The sequence below is a fragment of the Bombus vancouverensis genome, chromosome 16 (assembly GCF_051014615.1).
Source record: "Bombus vancouverensis nearcticus chromosome 16, iyBomVanc1_principal, whole genome shotgun sequence".
NCBI classification, from domain to species: Eukaryota; Metazoa; Arthropoda; class Insecta; order Hymenoptera; family Apidae; genus Bombus; species Bombus vancouverensis.
The window spans coordinates 4531471-4549274 of record NC_134926.1 but is presented as its reverse complement, the minus strand read 5'-3'; the positions used below and the strand labels follow the sequence as shown (position 1 = coordinate 4549274).

At 30.4% G+C, this 17804-nt stretch overlaps 2 protein-coding genes across 6 annotated transcripts; both read right to left on the bottom strand.

Annotated features, from left to right (window-relative positions):
- Nucleotides 1–1914: 1914 nt before the first annotated feature.
- On the bottom strand, nucleotides 1915–5846 carry MED26 (mediator complex subunit 26). 2 transcript variants are annotated; one of them, XM_033329406.2, is made up of 4 exons: nucleotides 5566–5846; nucleotides 4185–4259; nucleotides 3740–4018; nucleotides 1915–3215 (listed from the first exon to the last, which is right to left on the bottom strand). In XM_033329406.2, exons 1-4 carry the CDS (start codon nucleotides 5626–5628, stop codon nucleotides 2010–2012), a joined length of 1623 nt encoding a protein of 540 aa, XP_033185297.1. In that variant the 5' UTR covers nucleotides 5629–5846; the 3' UTR covers nucleotides 1915–2009. The 2 variants fall into 2 exon arrangements, with proteins under 2 accessions (XP_033185297.1, XP_033185300.1); XM_033329409.2 differs by lacking the exon at nucleotides 5566–5846 and adding an exon at nucleotides 4398–4431.
- A 3510-nt stretch (nucleotides 5847–9356) lies between these two features.
- On the bottom strand, nucleotides 9357–17078 carry Max (MYC associated factor X). 4 transcript variants are annotated; one of them, XM_076625377.1, is made up of 6 exons: nucleotides 16919–17078; nucleotides 16804–16863; nucleotides 16598–16657; nucleotides 11484–11543; nucleotides 10843–11077; nucleotides 9357–10584 (listed from the first exon to the last, which is right to left on the bottom strand). In XM_076625377.1, exons 1-6 carry the CDS (start codon nucleotides 16955–16957, stop codon nucleotides 10403–10405), a joined length of 636 nt encoding a protein of 211 aa, XP_076481492.1. In that variant the 5' UTR covers nucleotides 16958–17078; the 3' UTR covers nucleotides 9357–10402. The 4 variants fall into 4 exon arrangements, with proteins under 4 accessions (XP_076481492.1, XP_076481493.1, XP_076481494.1 ...); XM_076625378.1 differs by lacking the exon at nucleotides 16598–16657; XM_076625379.1 differs by lacking the exons at nucleotides 16598–16657; nucleotides 16804–16863; nucleotides 16919–17078 and adding exons at nucleotides 11599–11646; nucleotides 12103–12418.
- Nucleotides 17079–17804: the final 726 nt, after the last annotated feature.

Below are 17804 nucleotides of genomic sequence, written 5' to 3'. Positions count from 1 at the left end.
CGAGTGATCTCTCATTCTTTTGTCAATAATTGATGTTCACTTCAAACATTCAAAATATTCAAACATTTAAAAAACAATCGATCATAAGCGAAAGCAAAATAAAAAGGTAACTGTTATCATCAAAAAATGAACACATGTAAAATCAGACATTTTCTTTTTCTAATTCATAATGTTTCACAAAGCTTTCATTATACATGATATAGTGGCATAATATGTACAATCTTTCTCCTGTTTTTTTCTTTTTTTCTATTTTCTTTTTTACATAACACATAGTATTATTTGGTTATTACAGAAAATATTAATATATTTTGGTTCCAGTGTTTTCATGATTTTGACGTATTTACATCTTTCAAATAATTTCAATCTTTCTTTTTGTTTAAAAAAATTACATAGCTTTGAAATATTTGTTGCATTACACTGGAACATTTGAACATTGCACGTAAAATATTTTCCTTCCAGCAATATAATTATGTATGTGTAGATTTTTGCTGCAATTGTTCTAAAAACAAGAATTTCCTTTTTCTTTTCATTTAGACTTTTACTTTCATTTTACTATATTGTACTAACAACATATGAAATAAAATTGAGATAGAAAAATTTAAAACTTACTCGGATTGTATTACCTTTGCTAGAAGTATATGCAACATAATACTTTATTAGACAAATATTTTTTTTTTACTTTTAAACTTTAATTAAGGCCTCGTTATATTCGGTTCGACTACTTTTTACCACGCGCAAAAAATTATTTTTCATATTATATTTAAGTGACATCTGTACATTTCAATAAATACTTTTAATTTATAAACAGAATATTGTGTCAAAAAGCATTTGAAATATTATAGCGTTATCTTTTTGCGTGGTACGAGTATACATTTTGCCATAATCATTCCTTATACTTTTTGTGTAACATCATTCTTCAAACATATCGTAAAAATAATAGAATGAACCAAAGGGTATGTTACAGCAAATGAAATGTAACTACCCATAATTTTTCATATATTCTTTTTAAATATTCGAAAATAATTCTTTTTTCCTTTATGCATAGGCCAAAATGCACTATTTGATTCAATCTGTGTGCCTCTCTTTTCTTAGCAAGTGAATAAAATGGTTTGTACAATTTCTGAAAAGTGATCAATCATATTACAATGCTATATAAATCTTTTGTCAAAGAAAATCCATTCTTTAAGAAAATGAAACATTATCGTTCTTATAAAAAATTTAATTATAATAAATTTGAAAAAAGTAATTTGCAGATTTCAAATCACTTTTATAATCCGATTCTGATTTTTGCTAGCATTTTTTTAATACAGTGATAATTTAAGCAATAATGTCAATGTTAATGAGAATAATGATATAATATACACAATGAAAGACAAGCATTCAAAGAGTACCTTTTGGACTCAAATACATTGTCATAGACATTGGAGCTAAATAATACATTAGAAGCTCCAAACATTATGTTTTTTCATTTCCTAAATATCTTCTTTATGCCTTGTTCTGTATAAAACTTGCTTTGATAAGTCAATAATGAATAATATTGACGAGAATGATGATAATAATAGTAGTAGTAATAGTAACAACAATAACAATAATAATAAAGATACTCTTGTATTGTTGATGACGTCGATGGTGAAGATGATAACGATGATGAAGAGGACGACACTAATAATGCTGATTATAATAGTAAATGATTTTTACGAATAAAGTAAAACTAAGGTTTGTGACGATAACGAATATCATCGAGAATGATATTCACGCGAAAAATGATTGCCAGTTACATATTTCTAGCGTGATTGGTTCACACATTCAAAGTATCAGTTTTAATTTGAATAATTAGGGAACGATAATGATGATAAAGGTGGTAGTATAAAGAGCATTTATAGAAATAAAGGCAATCATAAATTGCAATAGAAATTGGTTTAATAGATTGATGACTGATCAATCTCTTTAATATTTATAGGGATTTTTCACAAATTTCAGGATAATAATAGAATAAGATAATAAAATTACTAATCAATTATAACATAAGGCAATATGTGGAGAACCTGGCCATTAAAACTGGGCCTTGCTAGCATCTGATGCCATTCCCGAAATTCTTCATCAGGTTGGCTATACACATTGTTCGCACTACTGATTTCTGACACATCTTCCTTTACCTCTGGTTTTTCATTACAAGTCGAAGTTAAAAACGATAATTTTGGTTGGAAGTTTCCATTCAGTCCTTCAACACATTGTGTATGTAACCTTTCTATATCCTCTGCAGTAATTTGTCTAGGTGGATACTCAGTACTATTTTGATCTTCTGTTGATTTAGTTTCACACTCACTCCAATCTATTGAACTCGGATCTATTGGTGGTAACTTGGCCAATATTTCTTCAACCGTTAAATCTTGATATTGTTCTAGTTGATTATTTTGAACATTCGTAACTGATTTTTCTTTGTACACTACACCTGATTCTTCACACTTAGATGGTACATCGAGACAGTTTTCTGTGGGCTTTAACCGACTTTCTGGTGAGGCTTCAGAAACTGTATTTCTATGGGACAAATTATTCTGAGGACCACGAAGGAACTTTGATACTTGTTCATTGCTACTCCTCAGAATATCTTCCATGCCGGATGATTCTACACTTTGACTAGGTAGAGCACTTGAATTAATGCTAGAATTGGTGCCGCGTGCCCGTAGATCAGCCAGCAATTCTTGTGTTGTCTTTAATTTAGGATTCCTTGAGATACTAGCTAGTTTTTCCTTTACACAATCTTCTAAAACCGGTTGCTTCTTCGTAGATTTACTGCCTTTCTTTCTACCACGTTTCTTTGGCCCTGATTCATCAGGTTTAGTGGAAGACTCCGTAAAATGATCAGAGATTCTTTCTCTAAATGTGGGGCTAGGCACTTGCATATTTGAATTACCACACACATTTTCGCCATTTAGACGTTGTTTTTTAACAAAGGTTTCACTTTCGGTGATTGAGACTGAATCATGAGGTTGAAAATTATGTTGGTCCTTGGGATCATCTTTTCGAAGACGTTTGTTTGAACTGTGAGTTCGTGGCACTGCTTCCATCGAATGATGTTGGCTCGAAGAACCAAGCGTCGGTGGCACATCAGAACTTGTTCTGTGGTTGCTGGTTACTGTAATTGACTGCTTATTTGATGACGCATTAGGAGAATGTAAATGATCGCAATTCACAGATAGAACTGGACTAAGCACCTGCAATTGGAACAATATATTAGTTCTATTATGTTCTATGAAAATAAAAGAAAATGTTATATACAAGTAGATTAAAAGTTAATATAATAGTGAATAAACAAATTAAAATTTGATCTGATAAAAATAACAAATATAAATACTTTTAATACTTTTGAACTTAACAAATTATAAATTTCTTGTCAATCATGTTACTTTCAATGATCAATTGTTCTTTTACTCTGTTAGTCTTTTTTAACTGTTATTTATCCTTCAATATGTTCTCCTTGATTTCAAGAAACAGTTTAGATATATTACCTACTTATTGCTTATTTTGCTTATGAATTTGTAACAAAGCATTTCTGAATCTATATTTATATAAAATTTTTTCTTTAATTCATTGGAAATTTAATCACATTAAAACGAAAAACATCAATAACAGAATATATTCAATTTAGAGAGATATTATAGTTACACAATACATATGTATATGTTTTAAATTTAATGTATATTATGTAAATAAAAAAATGAATATTTGAATGACTTACTCTGAGTGCAAGCGTTTCCCTTAACAATGGACTTTGAGACCGCATTATACTTCTTAATGCCGGACTTTGTGGTTTAAAACATCTTAGTGCAGGGCTATGTGGTTTTGCTCCATTAAGAGCAGGTGGTGCTGTGTCTGCTGGTGTAGGCTGTGGAGTAGAATGAGCAGAAGGTAAAACCATATCACGCCATCTTCGTACCAAATCCTTTGCACGCTTTGCCAAGGCATCATTGTTTGTTTTTCGTCTAAGTTCATTAATGTATTTTCCAAGTCTTGTACTCTGAAATAATTCAACAGATCATTTTTATACTTATGTAATTAACCAGAAAACTGATAGAAATAAGACCAAATGAACATGATGCAATTTCATCAAATTATCATTAGATGCAATTTCTGTCATTCTAATATAAAACTTATTTAACATAATATATTTGCAGCATTTTTACCTCAAGCACTTCTTTAGTGATCGTCGTCTTTTCCAGGGCCGTAATGACATCCACAACAGCTCCCATGTCGATGACCTAATAAAATTTGATAATTGTGCCATTATGAAGTATTGATTTTGTAAATTAAATGTATTATATTTCTACACAAATGTACCACTTATATTAAATTGCTAGAATTAATAAAATAATTATATTTTGTATATTTGAAAATACCTTTCAATATATATGCTATTCCAATTTCCTAAATATTTGGGGAAATAGATATTTATATAAATTATTAATAAATTACATGTTTTTACATAACATATAAATAATTAATGACATTTCATTGTGCTTGTCTTATTAAATATTTAATGCACACAACGATTAAATCATTCATTATTGAAAATAAAAATAGATGATCAACCTATATTAACTTTACTTAAAAAGAAAATACTTTTGCATTGTTTTAAAAATTTTATTATTATTTGAAAGAATGCAAATTAATTAAAAGATAATAAATTTAATACTTAAAATATTTTAATGCTTTATTAATATACAGAAAGTTTTAAAATTCTGATAAATTTACATCTGTGTTTTTAATCAATTACTACATTGTTAATAATAATTTGATAATTACATTCCTAGCAACACGTAACAAAAGATATTTCATTGCCTGATAAATTCGATCTTACAATAGTAAAATCGAACCATACTTTGATATAAAGCTCAAACTACTGTAACTACAAATGCAAATAATAGTACGATTCGATCATTGATACATTTAATACGTGATATAAAACATGAACGAACGTAAAATACAAATAATCAACACGTGTCTATATACATTTCCTTAATCTATAGCGAAATGAAAGTAGACTTATGGTAATGTTAACGTTTATCGTAAAAATTGTTCGAAAACGGCTATCGAACCCGAACCGCGAGATTCTCCCAATTATTCTTCAATCTTCATTCTCTACATAAAATTCTAAAAAAGATAAAAATACGGTAAAAAATGATAATTTGCGAAAGTACTGCAATCGAGTGTAACTAGAGTCTAAACAGCGGGAGACAGCTAGAAAGGAAGGGAACGGTGATTTCTTTGTAAGATCCTCTCGACTTTGGACAATTCGCTGGAGGAACGTTAAGGTTATGCTCCAGGTAGCCGAAAAACGTTGGATGTATACACTCGTGCAAAAGGAAAATTGGCTGACTGGAATCGAACGTACACAGAAGAAACGCATTACTCACTCACACGCGGAACCGCCACCACACTACACTCTCAGTGACTCTCGCGCACGCTACTGGTACAGGCACACGGCGCACGGGGGATCGAGAGTGGCCCGATAGCCGTTTGCGTGAACGGACGGACGGCGCATCGCGGATTCATTCCGCTACTTACATTGTATTCCTTATCAAGTGATTTCAACAATCTATCGGTGAGCTCGGTGCAATATCTCTGCATCGGGGGGGCACACTTAGGGCCCTCGCGGGGAGATTAGGTTAGCGCAAAATCGTCTCCACGCGTCCGAGTGTCACGAATACGAGAGCACGGGGGGACTTGCAATGGCGACTACTGAACTGTGCTCTGCTCGCATGCCCTCCCTACCTCCCAAGTGCCTCCTAGTCGCAGCCCATGCATCGTCCCTAGCCCCACGCCGCCTCATACTGCCAGACGAACGCTACTAGCTCCTCTCGTGGTTGGACGAGACTCCTAACCGTTACCACACCTCCCTTCTATCCCCACTACTGTACCGATAGCGCTCCAATCGGTTGCCAACTTTACACAGCTAACTTCAAACTGCTGCTCTCGTCCACTCGCGTTTAACCCTGTTACGATCGTTTAATTCTTGTATTTCAATCATGATTTTATTTCAGCGAATAAAAAGAATTTTAATATTCTAGAAAAACGTTTGACATAAAATTGAAACCAGAAATCCATACAAACCAATAATAATTTTTCTCATATTTTTACTATATTCAAATTTGAGATACTTTAAAAGTTAGAAAAATTCAATTGGGTTAAAAGTGTCCTGAAAAATGCAGTAGGGTTAATTCCCTTCTTATTAGTTTGTCTTCGATTTTGAATTGCTCAATTTTTCCGTCAAAATTTGATCGTCTAAATAGGCACTTGTATGTTTCATTCTAACTTATTATGTCTAGTAACTTTGACTTATTACCAGATTTAGAGGAAAATTTTAAATTATATAGTTACTATATTTTATGTTTCAGCAAATATTTTATCAAATTTAGGATATAATTGTTGAAAATAGTTCATTATTGGCTAATTACTATGAATAAAATGTAATTTTCACACTTAAAACATATACAATTTCAATAATAAAAATTGCGTTTGCTTTTAATAATCAAATTTGTAACATTGTAGAACGCTCCGAAGTTACCTACACGAATGCTGCGCTTATAGTACCAATATAAAAAACGTGAAGTAACTATCTAGTTCTTTATTTGCAACATACAATGAATTTACATAAAAATATGTGTATATATATACATATATACAGTTATATTAGTATTTTTGCTTAGTTGTGTAAAAATATACGAACATTTAAAATGATAATAATGTTAAAAATGTTGATTATTTAAATGGTAGTTTATTAATTGTATCGTTCGTTATACTCATTATTTTTTGTATTAATTATCACGGTCTGTGTAATGTGTGCTTAATAGGAGAAATTTTGTGCAGATTAACAGCAACTTTCTACTATCAGAGATCAAGAATCGTTCATTTCATTGTCATTCCATACTATTATTCTTTATTGGAGTGGTATATGTGGTTGATAATTAACAGTTTCTCGTATGTGGTACCCATAACCTATAAGTATCAAACTATTCAGAACAGTCGAATATTATTCTTATCTTTAGATGAACAGCACACCTTCATCACATTTAAATTCACGAAAAAAATTGTTTAACAAGTACAAATATGTAAAATGCTTAATGCTAAGTTTTTGACGGAATAGTCGAAAAATATTTTGTGATCTTACCTGTCTAAAGTTTCAAATTATTCGCGTATTTTCTCTCCTACGTGCTTAAAATTATATTTTCATTTTTTGTCTAAAATTAAATTTTGGAACTGTAAGAGAAATACATATTTTGTGTTATATTGAGTATAAAGAAGTTGAGCTGTTGAATATGTGATACATCTGAATAAGTTCGCGCATGCATTATCTCGATCAAGTGCATACTTATTGTATGGTAAATATATTTTATCAAAATAATTTGCAAAAGTTACACTTAATGATATAATCTGAATAAGTGTGCAAAAGTTGAAAACACAAAAATGTAATTTTGCTACTTCAGTAATTTGTTGTAACAATATACACGAAAGTATTAATTACAGATAAATTTTTATATCCTACAAGTATGTATTTCTTGAAAATTCTAAACGAATTATTTCATAATATTTTATAGGTAATTTGAGATCTTTAATGTAATACGTAACATTAGTGTTACATATTATACTTTGTTACAGTAAAAGATGATTACTCATAAAATAAATTTTTTTATAATATAAAATATCACGTTTTCATTATTTATTTATGTATATTGTTCGTAAATAATTGTAGAAAATCAATTATATTTGCCTAATATGTTTAGAAAGATATAACAAAGATGGTCGGAGTTTTGAAACAAGGTTAAGTAGAACATATGTTTATGTGGCTTCTTAGATATTTATGTTAAAATTATTTCGAAAACTATGTCAGCATATGTAGTAATTTATTTTGTATATTTGTAACTATAATTATTGTATAATTAAAGAATATGATATAATGCATTGCAAATTTTTATTTTTAATGATTCATGTCTGTCTCCTAGATTAATAATTCAATTGTTATAATTATTACATTTTGTAGAATATCTTTATAAATATTCTCGTTAAACATTGACAATACTTGAAAAAGAAACTATTTCTGTAATATATCACGTACATCATAAAATTAAATTCCTTTGTATGGGCATATAAATATATATATATACTATATATTACATATATATATATATATATGTATACTTTAAAGAACTATCAGGATAGCTTATGTTTTAAATGCAATACACTTATAATTACTTTTAATATTATAGTACAAATTGAAGGACATAGTGATGTAAAGATTCAATTTTACAAGAGAAAACTTACGTGATTAAATAAACATATTTCAATTAAGTGATTAAACTTATATCTTATCTGTATATTTGCTAATAAATGTACATATTTTTAAATCATTTCAATATTTATGATTGTTGTTTCTAGTTACTCTAATTTGATGTTGGTAATGTTATAGGTTTAATATATTCATAAATGATAATTCATACAATGTCCTAAATTTGGTCTAACTACGTCTATTTTGACAGTTTTCCAAGTGTGAATATATGCAAAATTTTACTTCTTGTTAGTACTACTAACTCCCGAATGAAAACGCCACCATGCTTAAATTAAAAAATGAAATTTCTTGATCTGCAGAGCAAATTCTTAAACTATTCAGGGATTGAAGTTTTAACTCTCATAAATCATCTCCGTATTTATACATCATCCTTGTGTCATTATTCCGATTTTCTACAGAATTAATTAATTACATGCAATAAGTGTAGTGCCTTATTTTGTACATGGTGGCGCCATCTTATGGTAAATCAATGGTACTAAGAATAAGCAAAATTTTCATATAGATATTGTCGCCAAGTCCAAGATAGAACACTACACTAATCACGTCTAATTATTACTTAGATAAAACTAATCTTAATTAATTTTTTACATTCAAAACTTTCTTTTGAACTATCAAATGTTAAAAAATTCTTCCTGTCCAAGGACCAATAAAATTTCGATTTTTTAATTTTGCCACCTGTCGATTAAACATAAGTAATTATTACATACGCATACATCAGGCGTAAATATCTCGAGATTAAATGATGGCAATAGTATAGCTATTAAGATTTACCACACTCTATAAGGATACCACAAAAGAAATATATTTTTTATTATCTTATACCTTATTTAAAAGAAATGGCGATGACCTTGAAATCTTGTAAAAAATGATCATGAGAAGAAACTACTTCCTCTGTTGTCCTGAGAAGCTTTATCATATAATAATAAATAAAGCAGATATTTATATGATTGGATTTTGTTTGGTCACTTTGTATACATATATACCTTTTAGAACAATATGCATATAAATAAAATGTATTTCACAAATGATCTTTATTTCTAGTGATTATAAGTATCTAATAATTTTACATTCGATTTTAATAAATTCTTCATAATTTATAAAATAAATTTCGTATTTCTTAATATTATAGAGTACAATATTTCCTGCTAAAAGAATATTACTCTATAACTAATTGATTTGATATAATACTTTCCATCTATTTACAAAGACTTCTATAAAGTTCAAAAGGAAGAAACATTTTTTTTAAAAAAATACTCTAATTAAAATAAACATATACTATTATCAATACTTACTTTCTATCATATAGACATATATGTAAAAGGTTAAAAAGTGATTAATATTGAGTAATTCTTATTATAATACATTTTCTAATATATTTATTTCTATATACTTCAATATATTTTCCTCTAGTAATAAAAATTTTATCCATATAATTATTAAATTCTTCTCCAAACGAAAAAATAATTCCAAAACTTTCATAAATTTTACAATTGAGCATATATCTAGTATTTTCAGATTCTTCGATAAATCAACAATACAATAATTATGATAAGTAATCTTGAATAAATAAATTAAAAATTATAAGAAAACAAAGGAAACATTTGAAACTCTCTTTTAGAAAGAGGTTATATATTTAGAGAAATGTATTGCTTGAATTTGTATTGATAAAGTGGTTACTAATAGCACAACCTTAATTAAATTCAATTAGTTTATCAATATAAGCATTTAGAAGTATAAATCAAAACACCTCGCAATACATTATTTCCTTTATATTAAACAACTATTTTTATAAATAAAATAATTCCAATTTTTTAACAAATTTTAAGAATTTACTCCAAAGTGTTCGTAATGTATTATTTCATGAATCTTTGAATGAAGCAATAGCATTGCTTATAATTTGTACAATATTTTCTACACCGGTTTTAAGACATTCAAGATTCCACTGAAAGACTCCATTCACTAAGTGTCTCCATTTTATGTAAATAAATATATATATGGAGTTTAATAGTAACGGAAAAATAAATTTTTGTCAAAACAAAAATTAGATCAAACCATTGGTCAATGGTGGAGGCCTCCGACTTTCAGTTTTTTTGATTGGCGAACTGTCCTGCTAGTTTCACTATCTGATGATTCAGACTCTGTGTCATTGTATCCAGGCATTGGTACACCTTCTGACTTTGTGACTTCACAAGTTTCAGCAGCGAAATTGCCTGTTATCTTTGCTTTCTCAAGTGCCCTAACTATAAATAGTACAAAAATACATTTATGGCGCAGACAAATTTTGCAGAACAATATTATATATATTTTATAGTGTATCAAACACATTTCAATATATTTTTAAAATATAAAAGTAACATATATAAACTTTTACCTAAACTACAATCATGACAAAATATACTTAATGGAGAATAATTGTAATAATCTTCCATTTAAACTATATTTTCAATTTTCAAAGAGTGTTAGAATAAAATCTAATTAATTTTCTGATTAATATTTACTTTGAGACTCCAAGAGACTATTCTGGCGTTTCAAGTCATCAATATCCTGTTGATGAGAGGAATTCTTGCGTCGCATAAACTGTATATACTCAGCAGCTTTCTTCAGTATTTGTGCCCTACTTGCAACCTTTTCTCCTTGCAACGCAGGTACAGAGTCTCTAAGACTGGAGAAGCTATCCTTAATGTGATCCCGACGTTTCCGTTCCAGCGCATTATGATGTGCCCGTTTTTCTGCCTATCAATATATACAATGTTTTTTCATATCAAATCAAACTACATTATTTATAAGTTGTACAAAAATCTTACATCTAAATTCTTGCCTTATAATCAATATCAATCTTAACTTTATTATTAAAAATAAACATGTGTGTGTATATCTTAATCTTAATTATAAAATTAAATCTATAGATTAATACACATATTAGTCGAGTATCTTCATTTTATAAGATATTCAATGATAAATTATTTACAAGAATAAATTAGTTAAATCACACGGAAAATGTCCATTTAACCTCAACAATATTTACATTTTATATTTTGAAAATAAAACTTGTTTATATCGTTAATTAAATAAAAGATGTTGAACAAATGAATGAAATTAAAAAGAATAGAAGGAAAATAAAAGTGGATAATGAACTTACTTGAGAATAATATTGGGTATTGTTTGAATGCCTCTGCCTAGAATCGGAATCGTCACCTTCCTAAAAAACGATCTCTTTAACAAGGTCCATTGAAAGAACAGTTTTAAGGGCTTACATCGCTCTCAATGTCGATGTCTCGATCATCGTCACTCATTATAAATTCCTAGGCAAACAGGTAAACAAAAGATACTTTATCAACTTTGTAAGAAATATAAAAACAGTGTACATACAGTACATATATAACAAAACGCACGTAGGATTTGACAACCACGAAAGTCACTGGTTCTTAGGAACTTGTCTAGGGTCTTTATTTTCAAAAGGCGCAGTGTTTGTTTATTTCTCAATTTCATAACAATAGAGAGGAATTATTTTCTCTCTGATAATAGATAGAAGATTTTATCGCAGAAATAACTAATAAACTGTTGAAATAATTTATATTTAATAGAAGCAATAAAATAACAAAGAACTGTCACTGATTATTGAAACGTACATATATGTCGGAGATGGAAGGGCAGCGGGATTTTCCGTCAGGAATGCTGGGAAAAACCACCCACTACCATAGTCAAGATTTTTATGTTTAAGCAATAAAAATAAGGAAAATAACTTGTAATGTTCCAACCTGGCTTTACGACGATGGGTTCAGGTTTAAGGTGACATAACGGGTCACCAGACGTAGCCACGGTCACGGGAGGGCCGCGTACTTAACAGAGGTACGGAATGATTTTATGACTCTCCTTAAAGACAAGGATTAACCCAAGAAGCGGGGACAGGAGTATATAAGGGCAGTTTCTTGTCCTCAGATACTTGTCCTCCCGTGGACCGTGGATTCGTTATCGAACCTGATTTCGTTGTCACCATTATCTCGAACATCCTATTGCCATTACTCATAGCCTCTTGTAGTGCCCACATTCGTACTGATAAATATTAGCCACATCCGCGACGGTAAAGTAAGTAAATGTTCATAGAACGCCCCAAAATGCCAACCTGACTCCGACATATATATGTCGGGTTTACATTAGAATCAGCCAGAATCGGGTATAGCCTTTGTTCCGAAAGTAAGGGAAATTGACGTCGCTGTCAATTGGTCAGTTTGGGACAAAGACTGTCTGTCCGTTTGGAAAATCTTAATCGCCGGAAAAACCCAGGTTTTATAGCGGGTCCTCGGGCTGACTGGACTTGTGCTGTGTACGTGCCTCAACATCGGGTATTCATTGTCCGAAGGAACCGTTGCAATGTTTTACTGTCAAGTACCTCTATTGGTATTTCTTTTAACGAGGATCATACTATAACTCCACACCTTTGTTAGGCGAAAAGCCCGTCCTGTTGACCGCGGCTACGTTCGGCGACTGATGGTCGCCTTGAGCCTAAGTTTATTATCACAAATCGCAAACAAGTACAATTGGGCAGGATGACGGCAGATTGTTTAATTACGACTGTAAACTTTAATTACAATTTTACGGATTTTCCCGAAGTTCCAGAGAGAAGGCTCCGGTGTCCTTTCATCACCGACATATATATATTTATTTATATATATAGGCTGGTACAGGGGGAAATTATGTCACTAGTATCAAAATTTAATTTAAATAAAACTACACTTTTTGTATCTTTCACATATCTTATGTTCTAAATTCAATATTTACTATAATGTTGTATAGTTTACTTGTATAAGTTGAATGTATTGACAATGTATAATAACATGTGAAATATGTACAAGAACCATAAAATTATTATTAACAGCTCACGAATTTTTAATTCTTTACTTAGAAAAGTTAAATTATTTTAAGATTGATTATCTCAATATTATGTTTAGCTCTCAAGTAGGAAGTAATAAAATATTTAAAGTTTATTGTATCTTTATTATTTTAGGTTATTTGATAACCTACAGGTTGCGATATTTTATTTTTATACAGAATAAAATAAAAAAAAATGTTATTAAGTAGCTACCGAAATAACAAAGTAATCTGTCATTTTAATTAAAAATAAGATTTTAAAGGAAATTTATCCTCTAAAATTTATTGTATCTAATATGATTAATTTTGTTTGTTTCATTTGGACATAAAGTAAATCAATATTTGGCATAGTTTTCAAGAAATTGGTAATGCTCTGCATGATTCACTTTATTTGCCTGTTACGTTGGAAAAGGAGGAATCATAGTAATTATATCATCGTTTGGGACTTGGAGTGGCCGTCCGTTTCTGAATCGTTTCTGCCTCTTTTGGGAGAGTCCGAATTTTCTACCACCCAAGTTATAAACCTTTACCATGCGGACCGGAGGCTCAAAAACGCCCTAAGTGCTCGATTGGTCAGATCTAAAGTAAACCTCTGGTATCAATCAACAATGCCAGAGGATATGCGCCCACGAGAGTACACAAGTACAAGATTTGAATAGATTCCCATCCCATAAAAACCACGGTGAGAAGGAAAACCCGGGGTTGCAACCTGACTGATCGCCACATAGTTGAAAATTCGCAACAAATATATTTTTTATTTTATTTATTTATTTATATTATTGGCAAAATTATGGATTATTATAATTTTATTAATTTCTCATTAAATAATACTACTTTCGTATCTACTTTATTAATGAATGTATTTAGAAAAATATATCAAATGTGTCTTTTATTATGTTCGCAACAGAAATATGTAAAAAATCAATTGTATAATTACAAAGAAAATATATTTCGGAAATATGCAAGTTTAATAAAGAAATATTACAATTGTATAAAGGTACAAATATTTTATTGTATTTCTGTACATATGTATGCGTATAAAATTTCTCAATTCCAACTGCAGTTGGTGTTAGTGTCGACGGCTCCTCTTACAGATCCTGACTGTAACCAATGCAAAAAGTGAAAAGATTAACAAATGAAACGTCGGTACTATCCTATAGTACTATCACTGATGTGTAGGACGTTTGGAAATTTCCAATTTATCTTTTTGATTAATCATTTGATCTAAAGAATTTATACGCACAATTATTATTTCCTAGGCTTTCTAATTTTTGAAATCTATATGTAGTATACCGATCTCTACGAAATCCGTCAAATTAACGGGCTAGCTGATTTCATAAACAATCCGTTTTTCAAAGTCAGTGTGCAAAAGTTTCAGTTATTGTAGACATTTCCCAGTATTGTCTCCGCTTATTGCAAGTATTTACAATAGGATAATTGAATTTGGGCACAGTATTTTCTTTTTTTGACCAATCCCCCTTTTCTAACAATCATGAGTAAATCCAGGAGATATAATAAGATATTGAATAAAATTGTCAACATCAATGAAGATTGTTCTAAGGATACCTCTGAAGAAGATCAGTATGAATTAGGCCAAAGTGATGCTGACAGAAAGTTCTGAATACACAAAGTGGAGAGATAAAAGGATCTTTGGATAGTGAAGATGAGAACTTCTTGGAAGTGTATCGTAACAAGAAAAGGATGCATATTTTTTCTAGTTCTGACTCCGAAGATGAAAGGATGAGCATTCCAAGCACATCCCAAAATATAATGGGTGAAATTGAAATTGCAATTGACAGGATACAGTGGATAAAACCGAAAGCAGGCGGATCTAGAGGTAGGATGCCCATTAGTATGATATTCAAGGATATGCTAAGGGAACTTAGAGAACAAAGAGAGATGAACAATTATTTCCAACAAAAGCCTAATGCAGGTTTACACAATATATGCCGAATAAGCCTCATAAGTTTGACATTAAGTTTTGGTTAGCAGTTGACATCCAAATAAAATATATTTTGAATGGTTTCCCTATATGGGGAAAGATGAACACAATTATAAACATGTTCCAGAAACCATTGCTTTTTATAATAAAACAAAGTTTGGTGTGGGCGTCATTGACCAGATGGCATGTAAATATAGTGTGAAAACAGGGAGTTTCCAATGGCCCCTTCAAGTTGTTTTCAATATTTTAGATTTGGCAGCGATAAACGCGTGGATATTATGTAAAGAGTGCACTGGATCGAAAATATTCAGAAAGGAGTTCATATTTTGCCAAAGGTCAGACGCTTCATTTCTGTCATTTACAACGTGAAAAAAAGTGCGAAAAAGTTACCAAGTGGGCTACTGGAAAGAAAATAAAAGCAACAATTGTTGTATATACTGCAAGAAGCTCGTATGCAGAAAATGCATAAACAAAAATACAGTATATTTGTAAAAAATGTGCTCAATAAATATGATTACCCTATACTGTTAATATTATTGTTATCATTTCCGTGATAATTTAAAAAAAAAGACTTTTTACTTATTAATAACTTATTTAAACGTGAAGCCTAATATTATTCAATTCAAACCTAATTTGAATAAATCGATTTTTTAAAGAAAATGCGTATTTTCGTTTATCCGTCGATTTGACGTGTACTCGTAGAGATAGGTATATAAGAAACGCCCGTAAACCTAGTGTTAAACTGTATTTTAAATTTCCAAAAAGTGTTAGAATAAAATCTAATTAATTTTCTGATTAATATTTACTTTGAGATTGCAAGAGTTTATTCTGGCGGGTCAAGTCATCAATATCCTGTTCATGGGTGGAATTCTTGCGTCGCATTAACTGTATATACTCAACAGCTTTCCTGAGTATTTGTGTCCTACTTGCAACCTTTTCTCCTTGTAACGTAGGTACACAGTCTCTAAGGTAGGAGAAACTATCCTTAATGTGATCCCGACGTTTCCGTTCTAGCGCATTATGATGTGCCCGTTTTTCTGCCTACCAATATATACAATGTTTTTTCATATTAAATCAAACTACATTATATATAAGTTGTACAAAAATCTTACATCTAAATTCTTGCCTTATAATCAATATCAATCTTAACATTATTATTAAAAATAAACATGTGTGTGTATATCTTAATCTTAATTATAAAATTAAATCTACAGATCAATATACATATTAGTCGAGTATCTTCATTTTATAAGATATTCAATGAGAAATTATTTACAAGAATAAATTGTTTAAATCGCACGGAAAGCGTCCACTTAACCTCAACAATATTTACATTTCATATTTTGAAAATAAAACTTGTTTATATCGTTAATTAAATAAAAGATGTGGAATAAATAGAATTAGAAAAAAAGGAGGAAAGTAAGAGTGGATAATGAACTTACTTGAGAATAATATTGGGTATTGTTTGAATGCCTCTGCTTAGAATCGGAATCGTCACCTTCCTAAAAAACGATCTCTTTAACAAGGTCCATTGAAAGAACAGTTTTAAGGTTAAGTTTTTAATTGATCGTTAATTAAATAAAAGATGTTGAATAAATAAATAGAATTAGAAAAAAAGAAGGAAAATAAGAGTGGATAATGAACTTACTTGAGAATAATATTGCGCATTGTTTGAATGCCTCTGCCTGGAATCGGAATCGTCACCTTCCTAAAAAACGATCTCTTTAACAAGGTCCATTGAAAGAACAGTTTTGAGGACTTACATCGCTTTCAATGTCGATGTCTCGATCGTCGTCACTCATTATAAGTTCTTTGGTAGGTTTAAGAAACAGGTAAACAAAAGATACTCTATCAAGCTTGTAAGAAATATACAGTGTACATACAGTACATATATCACAAAACGCACGTAGGATTTGACAACTACGAAGTCACTAGTTCTTAGGAACTTGTCTAGGGAGTTTATTTTCAACGAATCCGCGGTCAATACGTATGGTTCAACGTACAAGTAGAACTTGAACTGACCCGCAGTCCAAGTGGAACTGCCCTTATATATATATTATTATAGCTGCACTTAAATAATAAAACTGAGGAATAGTTGTTTATGTTCTAATCCGAGTATGGGTCCCCGAGATTCATGACAATGGGATCCCACGGTCACGGGAGGGACGTGTACCTGATAGAAGTATGGAATAATTATATAGCTCTCCTTAAGGGAGTATTCTAGTCTAGAGGCTTGAATTTCGGTCGGTTTTTGAGGCTCTGTACAAACGAAACAAAAAATATTTTTACTATCCATTTTTTTATCATTTCTTTATTGACACTTTAAGATTACGTAAAAAATTAACTGAAAAAGACTCAAAATTCACAAAGTTATGAACTGGCAAAGTGGGGGTCCAAAAAAAAGGGTGTCCTGGCGTGCATGATTTCAATCCTTCTGGTCATCTGAAGCAATAAAGCCGAACGGATTCTTAATTAGTATAGATGCGGCTATAGCATGAACTTTGGAAAAGTCAAAAAAATATTTTTTCACAAAATGGCGGCCGTTTAAAAATCTGTATTATTTTAGGTTATTTGATAACCTACAGGTTGCGATAATAATTTATTTTTATACAGAATAAAATAAAAAAAATGTTATTAAGTAGCTACCGA

What these genes read in the sequence shown, in the direction of transcription:
- MED26 (XM_033329406.2), bottom strand. Translation starts at nt 5,628, where the DNA reads ATGCAGAGATATTGCACCGAGCTCACCGATAGATTGTTGAAATCACTT. An exon ending in CACTTGATAAGGAATACAAT is followed by an intron (nt 4,260 to 5,565) that starts GTAAGTAGCGGA and finishes AAATTTTATTAG; the next exon opens with GTCATCGACATGGGAGCTGT. An exon ending in GGGAAACGCTTGCACTCAGA is followed by an intron (nt 3,216 to 3,739) that starts GTAAGTCATTCA and finishes TTCCAATTGCAG; the next exon opens with GTGCTTAGTCCAGTTCTATC.
- Max (XM_076625377.1), bottom strand. Translation starts at nt 16,957, where the DNA reads ATGAGTGACGACGATCGAGACATCGACATTGAAAGCGAT. An exon ending in ATGCGCAATATTATTCTCAA is followed by an intron (nt 16,658 to 16,803) that starts GTAAGTTCATTA and finishes ATCGTTTTTTAG; the next exon opens with GAAGGTGACGATTCCGATTC. An exon ending in ATACCCAATATTATTCTCAA is followed by an intron (nt 11,544 to 16,597) that starts GTAAGTTCATTA and finishes ATCGTTTTTTAG; the next exon opens with GAAGGTGACGATTCCGATTC.